The sequence below is a fragment of the Mus caroli genome, unplaced genomic scaffold (genome assembly GCF_978045245.1).
Source record: "Mus caroli unplaced genomic scaffold, Mus_caroli_1 scaffold_15, whole genome shotgun sequence".
Lineage (NCBI taxonomy): Eukaryota > Metazoa > Chordata > Mammalia > Rodentia > Muridae > Mus > Mus caroli.
In genome coordinates this window covers 102,663,466-102,675,638 of record NW_028227270.1, presented here as the reverse complement: position 1 = coordinate 102,675,638, position 12,173 = coordinate 102,663,466, and the positions used below count along the sequence as shown (strand labels likewise).

Here is a 12,173-nt window from a genome sequence, read left to right as displayed (position 1 = left end):
TACTTAAACAGCAGTAGTTGCACATGGCTAGCAATTTAGTGTAAAAATATATAGCAGAGTCTTATTATATATTCAACTGCAATCACACTTAAACCAATGCCAGCATTTGAGGAAGTTTAAAGGTGCTCTCTAAGATTCTGAGATACAGTGCAGATACCCATGTAACATACTAGAAAAATGAAATAGGTAAATGAGTAGTGACTTTATAGAGATCCTGCATAGCAAGTGGCAGGACTAGACTTTTATCACTGAATACTTAGAACACAAAGTTAATTTCCATTTCTCTGAGGACAGGCTTGCTTTAATGAAGAGAGATTTAGTGTTATTTTTTTTCAACCTCTGCAACCAAGAGAAAATCCTTAGTCTATCTGATAGTTCGGAACATAGCATTGAGCATGTCTATAACAAGGCCACTCGGTTTTATATTTTTATGAACCTCAACTCTGGCAATCAGACGATTGGAGTTTATACTCAAAGACTGAGAGTTGGTCCACATGTTATTAACTAGATATTGCCTCATGCCTAATAACTGCCAAGATCTAAATCTTCTCTTAATGAATGATTTTTAATGTACCCATTACTTGGAGATATTCCAAAAATAAGTCCAGTATTGATGGTTTCAGAACTTCATTTGAGTTGGATGGAGCATGATGCTCCACAGGTATCCAACTGGAGAATGCCACAAAAAATTAAAACAAGTTATAGTCAGATTTCTAAGAGAAACACCAAGTAGAATCTCAAAGGATAAACATTTTTAAACTAAGAAATAGCATAAACCACTAAAAAACAAAACAAAACAAACAAACAAACAAACAACAACAGCAAAATACAGAAACCAGGCAAACAAAAACAAGAAAATTTCAGAGCCACGGTGGATATTAAAGAGAAGTGAATCCAGGGAGAATGGCAACAGTTACTGTGAGCTTTCCATAGCTACCTCTGCCTTTGGATATTTTTTAAAAATTTATTAACCTGACAGCAGGAAATGTTATAGAGATTGCCCCCTGACAGGGCACCAGTTGGGTCTCAACACTTTGCTATCTTTCTCTTTAGCATTAGAAACTCAAGAAGTGAATTCAGTTGGCCAGGTGCAGATTTGGGTAAGTGCGCCTTCCCCTACAATTGCCTCGCCTGCTTAAGAAAGGTTTGAGCAATCAGGGGCAGCTCAAGAGCAGAGCTGAACTCCCCCACTTCCTTCTTCCAGCTCCTTTCTTTTAAATGTGTGATGTCTGATGTATTATTAATCCCAAAACATAGAGCAGCAAGGTCGCCAAAGAGATGCCAGCTTTCCCACAAATGATCTGTTTACAATGAGGTAGCACACAAGCTTTGCCTGAAACAGCCTACTTAAAGCTCAGCTCTCAAGTGGAAGAATAATTTATTTGGTCAATTTTTGAAAATAATAACATTAATTCTATAACTAAACTAGGTAATTGAGAAAGTAGGCAGTCTACTAAAGGACTAAGCCCTGGGAGGCACCTCTCTATTAATTATGACACAGACAATGCTGGACAAACTACCAAACGCTACAGTGCCAGGTAACCTTTAAGGTCAGAACACCCTGACATTCTAAAGGCTAGGATGGAATGAATGATCTAAAGGAATGGCTGAGTGCAGACAAATCTTTTTTCCAACTGTTTATGGAACCATTTAACAATAACAATGTATGTAAACCATGCCAATCAAAATAAAAGGGAAGAGAGAAAGCCATAGGCACACTCAGGCTGATGGACACATTCCCTCTCAGCATCTTTAGACTCTGCAATGCTGAACTTCACTTCTGTAACACTGAGCTGACCAGAGCACCCCAGGCGTGGTGAGTGGCAGAAAAGGAAAGCACCAAGGAAGTCCCCACTGAGTCTCCAGTCACAATGTGTTCCAGTGCAGTGCCGCTTAGCAATGAGCACGGCTCACTGAACCAATCTGCTGAGAAGTTTCAACAGAGGCCCCTTTCTCACTAGATTTATGTTTATTTCAAAGAATAGTATACATATATACACACATGTGTGTGTGTATTTCAAAGGAATATATATATATTTCAAAGATATATATATATATATAATATACATATATATATTATATATATATATACTTAATGTGGATTTGTTTACAATGCAATGTCCTAACAATATTCTGGTAGCAAAGCACCACTAAACTAAAGTTGTCTAAATGCACACAGCCTCTGAATTACTTTTTAAATAATTATATCAGTGAATTAGATCTTCTCAAATGTAAGAAGTAGATTTAAGTGTATATTTCTCTTCTCTGCTAGTCAGTACAGCAGGGCAAAGACCTGTGCGACTATTAAACCATAAACTGCTTTTGGCAAACACCTTGTCCTGAGTCCCATTTACTCACACCAATACATACTTCTATTGATTTCTGTTTAGTTTTTTTTTTTTTGCATAGAATATGCTGTTCAAATTATTTAGTTGATTTGCATATATGAAGTTTTAATGTTTGCTAGAAAAATATACCTTCTTTAGTGAAAAAGAATGTGAATTTTCAATTGATATAACATAACTTTTAAAAATGTAGAAGCATGTTCCATATTTTAAATGAATATATTTCTCTAGAGAATTTTCCTCATCATCTTCCAGCCAACTCCCTCTGGGGCTCAAGCCCTACATGCTGATTACTGGCTCCGGCATATTTTATGAGAGCATTATAAGCAACCAAGGTATTGAAACCTTGAGAAAGACATTTAAATAAAGTAATGAAGACAGCGACCTCGTAACGAAGGCCTCCACTTGCACACACAGACAAGAGGCAGCCTTGCTGAAGAGCAGCCCCCACGATGCCTGCAGTGACCTCCCTGCTGACCTGCAGAGACCACTGTCTCGAGGGGTGACAGACAATTTAGTCCTTTATCCTTTTGTCATTGAAAATGACTCCATGGCCATAAATTCTAATCAAGTCAAACTGGACAGCAATTTGAAAACAGAAAATTTTCTAACACATGATTTTGGACAAAGCTCAGTAGAAGGAAAAGGAAAACAGACAAGTGTATTTCCTAACATGGAGAAATCACTGACCCAGCTTTCAACCCTCTCCTAGTAGGTCACAGACAAATGATATTGAAAAGGCTCACTCTTGAGAGTATCATCATTATTTTTGTTAAGCCAAAAAGAAGAAGGCTATAATGTTATAGGAGAAAAACAGCCATATTTTTTTTAATTTCGCATACAACATTCATAAAGGATGTGTTTCTCTTTTAGGTCAACATTCTGAGCTGTGTGTCTGGCTTGCAGTTATGTGATACAACAAGAAAATCAGCCACTCACCCCAGCACAGCTACCCAGGCAGCTAGAACTTAAATACAAGCAATCATGGGGTTTACCTCGAAACAATATGAATTGTCCCAGGGGAAGAACTGTTCGTAAATCATTTTTCAAATCTCAAATACATACAGAGGAAATATTTAGGGCCTGTTTTATGAGGTCTCACTTCTTCAGTTGAGAATACAGATATTTTTCCAGGGATATATATTACTTTTATCTTTTCTGTAGCCTTTTCCTGACTACACAGTGGATACTGCCATTTGAATGTTAGCATCCTGCTTGCTGAATGTGGGACACTAAATGCTTGGTGGTCATAACCACGAGTGAGGCTCGACATTGACATGAGCAATATAAATGTCACTGGAGAAACACGGCAGCCCTTTCCCTTGGAGACTGTCTGCCAAAGGCCAGTTTGGGGTACAGTTTCTAGTATGTACATCACTAGTCCCATATTTGGTGACTGGCCCTGTGTGGCATCAGTCATTTGATCATGCAGCTAGAGCATTGTGTGACACAGCACCGGTTTCTCTAATAATTCTTCCTCATGCAAGCCTGCCCTCCATCCATCCACACTGTTTCCTGTGGCTCAGAACGTAGCAGAATATGCTCATAAGCTGAAAATGGACGTATTTTTTGATGGGCTGTATAAGAATAAATAATGCAAACTTAATGATATCGCAGAGAACTGCCTCACCACATGTTTCTCAATGAAATGTGGATTTATCTCTCTTAAGTGTACTTTAGCTTCCATGGCTGTTCAAGTTAAGCAAAATGCTACCTCTGATGTAATTACTTCATAAAACACAAGGGCCCTTTTCTGAACTTTCTACTTAGGCTGGCATATGGCTTCTTGTTCCTCCTCCTGGCATTCTGAGCGGCTCAGAGCACTGAAACATTCTGCACAGTATGTTTCCCTTTGGATGCTGTTAAGTACAGAGGTGCAATTTAAGGAGAGGCATAAAAAGCCCAATGGTTCCTGGAATTTCCTTTGTTTATCCATAGAGGGCATCAGTATTAGCCTTTCTCCTGCAGTTTTGGGCTGAAGATGCCATACTGTGAGAAAGACGGGCCTGTCCTCTGGGCTACTAATTTGAACGAGACCCAGATGGGTGAGCAAGCTTTAAAGAAATCCATTTATACTGAAATTTCAGGTGCAATAGGAAAAGCGAGCTCCTTCTGTCCCCTGTTGTTGTCTAATGTCTCTCCATGACACTAAACACAGCAAAATGCACAGGATTTGCCCTGATCTGTCCTTTCCATACAAGAAGCACAGGCTTTAACAACAGGAAGGAAAATAGAGGCACGGTGGCTTGAGAAAGAAACGGCAGAAAGACCCTGTTTGGAGAAAAGCTGGATTGCCCAGGAACAACACAATTCTCTGTTATCAAATAAAGAGCACATTCAGAATCATATCTAAAAACATAACATGATGCCCCCAGACATCCACGTGCTAAGAAAGACAGCACGTGCCAGCACCATACATTTTATCTTCAAAGTCCCTAAAAAGACTGGGTGACGAATACTTTAGTAAGTTTTAGACAGTTCTGTAAACTAAAATTTTCATTTCTTAGCCGTAGTCAAAGTTCTTAGCACTATTCAAAAGTGAGAGTACAATTGTCCCAATAACTCGGACATTCTTGCAAGACCAGTGAATGCTCTCAGCTCTGTCCACTTTATACAATTTCTGTCTCGTGTTGTTTTCGGATTTTTCTCAAGTTTTTAAGACTGTTAAATCAACTTGTTTCTTGTTTCTTCCCTGCCTATTTGAAAACTGTGAATGATTCACATTGTGTTTATAAAGTAATCTAGAGGAGAAAGGCAAGCCAGTAACTGTAAAATGTCTAGAGGCAGAGTGTGAGAATTCACTGGACTCTCACACACTCTAAAGTTGAGAATCTCAAAAATGCAGGTAGGTGCCTTTCCAAGTCCACTGTGGGTCTCCAGTTAAAGTAGAACTCCTTGGTCTCTGGCATCCCAGAAAGATTCCACTTAAAATATGTTTTCTGGGAAGTTTAAATAAAATTCCATTGCCCCCTCAGGCTTTTCAAAGCTTCCTTCACTTTGAGTGCAGACCAGTAAAAGCAGGGTACAGAATGCGCTACAGTTCCCAACACTAAAAAAAAAATCTAAATAAATATGATGAGAAATCTGTCATCCTTTCATCTCTTCAACTGACAGAAAACAAGTTGTGGCTACAAACCAAAGTCGACAAAATGTGCTTATTTAAAAGAATATATGGAACATTTTGAACATATACTTCAACATCTGCTGCTTTTGGTCAGGTGAGGATCTGCTGCCTTTGGAAAGCCAAAGCCTTATACAATAGTCAGTATCCGAGGGGGCTGCAGGTGGACTTTCGCCTTCCCGTCGGTGATGGCTTTACTGCTTTCTCTCATTAGCCTCTTAAAATGAGTATGTTAAGGCATGACTTTGCACCCAGCTACAGTCTTAGACTACAACGACAAACTTCTGCAGGATGGAGAATTGGAGTTTCAGATTCTGTATCTTTTGACCTAAGAGTGACCACTGGGTTCCTTAAAACTAGAATCAGTTGTAGTCTTAGGGGAAAAAAAAATCAGTATTTTTTTCCAAAAGAAACATCCAAAACAAAGTTTCTGTGTGGTTCCCTTCTGGTGTCTGCCTGGACATTTGTAGGTAGAGGGATGTCTTCTGTGAAGCTGGCTGAGAACTGCTCATCTCTCAAGAAAGTGTCTGTTCTCTATTTAACACACACACACACACAAAAAAAAAAAATCTCTTTTTAAACTAAATCAGTATTCTTCGCCAAGTATTTTATGTGTGGATGTTATTTGATTCCAAACTTTAGCATTATTATTTTTTTTAATCTGAGGGCAAACAGTTTCCTGCTTATTTATACTAGGTTAATTGTAGAGAGGTAGAGACAGACACACTTGAAGAAAATTTAAAGCAAGTGTGTCAGAAACTGCTGTTCTGAAAACCTAATGTCACTCAGAAGCCTAAAGTACTTGTGCAGCAGACATCTCACAGCATCCATCAGCAGCACGTGCCTCGGCAGCCCGCTCCCCTTCCTGATTAGAGACCACAGTAGTTGGAGTTGGCTTAGAGACTGTCATGCTTGAATGACAGATGTCTCAGCTGAAGTGGCCCTCTGTTTGTTCTCGTTTATGAAACAGATTCCTTAAAGGTCCTGGTCTGTTGCCATGGTTAGCATGAGGCAAAAATATGTTAAAGAGAGGGGATAGGGGAGAAAGGTAGGGGATATTCTGTTCCCTCAGCCCCTTTAAAAGAAGAAATACTCACTCAGATGGTAATGACAAAATGTGTTTCTTTGAGCCATGCCTGTAGCCACCTTTGTTTACCTGGCACAGAGCGATTTGTATTGACATTTTCAGTTCTCCTCTCTCATCTTTTGACTACAGATAATAACTCTTTACTCTCTTTCCCCTTAACAAAAGGCTGCAAAGCAACCTGAAACCGAGTCGATATTTATTCAATAAATGTTAACCAATTCACGCAATGGAACTGATTTCCTGATGATTTTTACCACATTTGTTCTTTCTTTTCATTCTGGTTTGTTCGAATAATTTCCAACCTGGACATGGTAACACTACTTGACAAGTCAAATGGGCAGTAAGTAAGTTCCTTGTTGGTTAAAAAAAAAAAAGTTTGGAGGGCATCCTCCCAGCCAGTTGAACAGTTGAACAGAACAGACTCCGTGCTTTAGCCCCTCTAAGATGCGAGGCTCCTCTTTAGCACTTACCAAAAAAAAAAAAAAAAAAAAGAATGAAAAACAGGAGGAAAGGGGGGCTAGGGTGGTGGTGACTGGATTGCTCTTCCGGACAACATGGTAGGACTGAAATGAAATACCTAGACAGACTTACCGAAGAGCTTGCTGGGAGTGTCCTCGCTGTCATTTGATTCCGCGGGCGCAAGCAGGGGCTCATTCAGCTCGCTGTCTGAAGTAGCAGCCTTGTCCTCACCTCTCAACTCCGCATTCATTTCACTCCGCACTGACAGCAAGGGCTTACTGACTTGTCCAGCTATCATTGGATCCTAGGATGGGGGGAAAGAGCGAAGGGGAGGAAAAAGTGGCAGCTTTAGAGAGCGTGTCCTCTCTCCCTCTCCCTCTCTCTTGCACACACACTCTCCCTCTCTCCTCTCTCTTATCTCTGCCTGCTCCTGCTGTTATTGCTGGCTGCAGTCAAGTGAAGAGCTATTACAGATTCGATGAGTTCTCCATTACTCCCCTCCCTATTAAAGCTCAACTAGCATGTGAGAGATTCAGGAGGCTTCGGAGGGAAAAGGAAGGGGGAAAAAAACTTCTTTGCAACCAGGCTAACCAACACAGCTTTAATTGTAGGATGTGCTTTTGTAAGGATGTTTTTTACATCTTGTTCTGTCTTTAATGCAGTAAGGGGGTGGGGGGTGAAAGTGCTGGCATACTTCAGCGACGCACCTCTTTAGAAGGGGCACCCTATGGAGGGAACGGGACTATTTTAAGAAGCCTTCTCCCTGGGGGAGAAGCAATTAAACCCTATCCCAAGAGTAGAGAAAAGAGACAGGAAAAGAGAGCCCGCTACAAGCTTTCAGTGGAATAGGAGATATTTCTTATGTAAATTCTCGGAACACACTTAGAAGTTGACTACAGGGGTCCCAGACTGGGGACAGAGGCTGGCCCTAAATCAAATCCACATTCTAAAGCAAACAAAAACACAACAAAATAAACGGAAATTGCTTTACATTTTTTTAAGAAAGAGGGAAAATACTTACAAACTGTGTTCAATAATTCAGTTACCTAGAGCATCATACACCCAGAGCGTTAAAGAAAAAGGAGTCAAGAATCGCTTCCAGGACAAAAAAAAGGAAGAACTTTTCTCCCCCCAAATTTAGCACGCCTTTATCTTCAGTTCGTTTAGAAGGGCGTGTTAGGATGAGTAGTCCTCAAATCTAGCCTTTAGTCCACTTGCAAACTAAGATCGCTTTGGCACTGATATCACATGCAGAGGCAAAGCAAAGCAAAAACTGCCTTTTTCCTTCGTGATCTGGGAGCTATTTATTGTCAAGTTTATGCCTAAATGGTTCCCGAGCAGGAAACAGGTGACGTGCAGGAGCAGGTGGAGCGGCATGCTCCCTGCCCATCATCACATTGGTTGTGCTGTGCCTGTGCTGTTTTCTTTTCTTTTTAATGTATTCATGCCTGAAAAGTGAATTTGATATGACACATGATAATCTATGAAAATGTTAATCAATACAAATAGTTTAAGCTGTCATCAAATGCACTTCTTTAGTCAATACTCATACCACTGAAAACAATGTCACTGTCACCAGGGCTTAATTTGCACAGCACTTAAATATTGGACTCTGTGCATCAATGCACTCTTCTTCAAATACTGTAGGTAAACACATTTTCTCCCTATTTAAGGCTGAAGCACTCAGCACACATTTAGCTGAGCCGAATCCTCCCTTTTGAATACCTTGATAGGTCCACTGGAGGGCAAAATTAATACTTAATTGAATCTCACAGTCATCAAAATAATCAATACTTTTTTATTATTTATTCTTTACAGTCTGTTGACTGTTTCAAACCTCTAAGGGAATGGTGGAAAGGATTCATGGCTTTGAAACACTGTCATTTAACAAGGTAATTTTCAGTGGGGCATTAGGGGTTGTGAAACATATAATAAAACAAAAATGGTGGCTTATAATAGGAAGAAAGAAAAGAATTATATTTCTGCCATCTAACAAAACAGGATAAATAAAAAAAAAAAAAGCAAGTGCAGAGAGAGCAAGGCAGGAGGGGGATGAGGGAGAGAGAAGGCTGGCTTTTGAAGGGTTTTATCATATCAAGAGCAGAGCTGAGCTTTCATAATGCTGACATTTCTCATCCTGACAATCCTAAACAAGTGGAAAGGATGCGATCGCAGATATCATCTTTCATCACATTCCCCAGCCTAAGAACCAACATGACAGCTCCTCGGCCCTTTACACTGTTAATTACTAAATAAAATACTACTCTCTGTCAACATCAGATGATTGTAGATAGCAACCACAAACATTTCTCCATTGTTCCCCCTTTGAAACTGTGATACCTACCTTGAACTCTTTAGAAAATAGATTAGGCTTGTCTCAGTATATTGTAAATATTTGAAATAGAATCAATGTAATCAATGTAGTCGAGCCATGGTATTGTCAATCTAAATTTACGGGTGATAGATTGGTATCTCGGGCACTGGGTATGTTGGCTAGATTTTAGAGCACTTGGCATTGGGGGTTGGAGAGAGGCTAACAAAACACAAAGGAGTGGGCAATTCTCAAATTTCCCCAGAATTTCCCCCTGTATATTTGTTGTTGTTGTTGTTGCTCCTGCTGCTGTTGTTCTGATTTAGTGAGTAGTCTGGCCAGAGTAAGGAAAGGAACAACACTGGTTATCTCATGGTATTTATAGTGTGCCCATCACAGAATATAAGAACCCAGGTTTAAATTGTAGATTTTTTGTTGTTGTTGTCGTTCCTAAAAGGCTGAATACTGAAGAAAGAGAGATAGAATTTGTCTCTTAGAAACATCCCATCTCTCTGGCTACAATGCTTATTTGAATATCTTCCAAGGGTTGTGGATGGTGACTTCTGTTAGGAATATAATCTTGTAAACCACACAGGATTATTTGTGTATCTGGGAGGATATAAAAAGGAATATTCTCCCAGGTTAGTTGTGAAGGGTCAAAACTGAATCCTGAATCTCACAGAAGAGCTGAGATGAAGCTGCTAAGTTGACTTGCACTTAAATATGGCAAAAGTGTGCAAAGTGTGTCCTATCAGGTGGTGTATATTCTCTGGACAATAGCTTTCCTTTCTTAAACTACCTTATGTACTTCATACATGGTTAGATTGCCTACCAGTAGCTATCAGTGACGTAAGCTTTGAAAACAGCTTGTTATTAAAGTGATCATTTGAGCTTTCATTTTACAAAACACTTTATAGTTCCCATGTCATAGCTGAATATATATGCATATCTATGTGCATATATATTGATACATATATATACATATATACATACACACACATATATATGTATATGTGCATACACACACACACACACACACACACACACACACACACACACACACACACGACATGGTCAAATAGCAAACCCCTAGCGAGTCATAGAGCAGGTTTCTTTGAATCCCAGCTGCAGTCACTGGGAGGGCCATTTGAAAATGTGCCACAGGCAATAATCACTGAGTACAGACTCACCAGTGATTGGAGGCAGTACCTCTTTCAAGTAACACTGGGCTTAGAAGTGGTGTCTCTGCTATGATGGTCTGTGAAAACTTTTCGGCAAAAAACAGACAGGATATCCCAATATATACCCACATAGTATCTTGAAGAAATATAAGAGAGCTATAACTCCAATATTTCCAAGGATTTCCACAGCACCAAAAAGGAAAAGAAATGACTGAAGTGAAAATTAAATACCAATGAAATTTCCGTGCTTAAACACTTGAAGTTTTTTTTTTTTTTTTTAATTACCGTAGTAGAAGAAATGAAGGCCACTCTGCCATTTGGCTATCAACAATGGCAGGAGAAATAGGAGCAATGCCTATTCTACTACAGGGCACATACAAGGCTCATTAGAGACTGAAGAGGACAAGGCAGTGAAAAGAGAAATAAGAAAGTAAGAAATAGGAGATAAAAATAATAAAATAAAAAATGGAAATTATTCCATTAGCAAAATTTGAAGAAAAAATTTACCACATCCTATAGTGAACAACAGGACTGTGCCCCAATATCAAAACAGCATGATGCTAACTTAGATCTCCTTCAGGTATGCTTAAAGAAAATGAAGTACTCATTTAGTGTCTTTGCCAGACAAGCTCTTCAGATGTATCTGCTGTTATACAAACTAAGCAAAGTATTACCCATATTTTATGAATGAGGAGCTCAAGTTCAGCGAGGCTGAAGGATTTGGGCCTAAGACACATGATTGAGTTTTAAAGCTATAATTCTGGCTTTAGTAGATGTTCCTCTTCATACTGCCCAGTAACCACTGAGAGGAACTTATGGTTACCCCAAGGCCCGAATTAGGAACTAAAGAGTCAGCAGGGCCACAGCTACATCTAGACAACCAATTCCAGAGTGGGCTGTGTGTGTTATCTTCTTGTTTACAGAATGGAAGTCAGAAGAAAAGCATGTCTTTGGCTGGCTCTGGCTGGAAAGGATGCATGGAACAATGCCGTGCAGGAGACAGGACACTGGAGTGTGTTCAGTACTTAGATTCATTCAGTGTCCGTCCCCTGTAGATAAACATAGCAAGCATTCAAACACTATCAGTCTCAATGTTCTCATCATAGAAATTAAAAAGCTGGAATGAGACAGTGTTTCCCATGAATCATGTCACAAAACATTTGTTTCAAAGATATTCCACAATACAAGTTCAGTTATGTCCACCCAGCATACATCCTTGTTCAGTTTAGTATATCTCATCAGACTTGTTTCTGCTGTCCTTTGATATAACTTTTAGTAGAGCATTCCCAATGTGATTCTGCCCACATTTTATTAAACGAGTGGCTTCAGGATACTGTATTCCTTATACAGAATCCAACATGGGCTTTTGCCAGGTTGCTAAAAATAATTCCAGATAAAGAAAGATAGAATAATTCAGCTCAAGACTTTCAGTAAGTTGATAGAATTTTTGGAAGCATAATCACTCTCATTTTCTAGTCAGAGAAAGTAGGGAGAGTGGGATTATGAATTCAGCAAAGCACCCGTGTCCAGTGGCAGGCACTCAATGGAAACAGCCACGCCCCTCTTAGCAGAACTTGAGTTAGGTCCAGCATATTTTTGTGAACAAACCAAGTATGAAACTTACAGGCCAAGGTGCTTTTGGAGACAATATAAATAACTCAGGCAGTCC

General features: G+C 39.6%; 1 protein-coding gene across 2 annotated transcripts in view; it reads right to left on the bottom strand.

Moving 5' to 3' along the window:
* Pou6f2 (POU class 6 homeobox 2) overlaps nucleotides 1-12,173 on the bottom strand; it is a 507,949-nt gene that overhangs the window by 373,616 nt on the left and 122,160 nt on the right. The window contains exon 2 of one of the 2 annotated variants that reach the window (XM_021180807.2): nucleotides 7,145-7,316. In XM_021180807.2, coding sequence (XP_021036466.2) covers nucleotides 7,145-7,316 — 172 coding nt within the window. Of the gene's footprint in view, nucleotides 1-7,144; nucleotides 7,346-12,173 lie in introns of those variants that run through there. The other variant, XM_085830808.1, reaches the window with a different exon arrangement.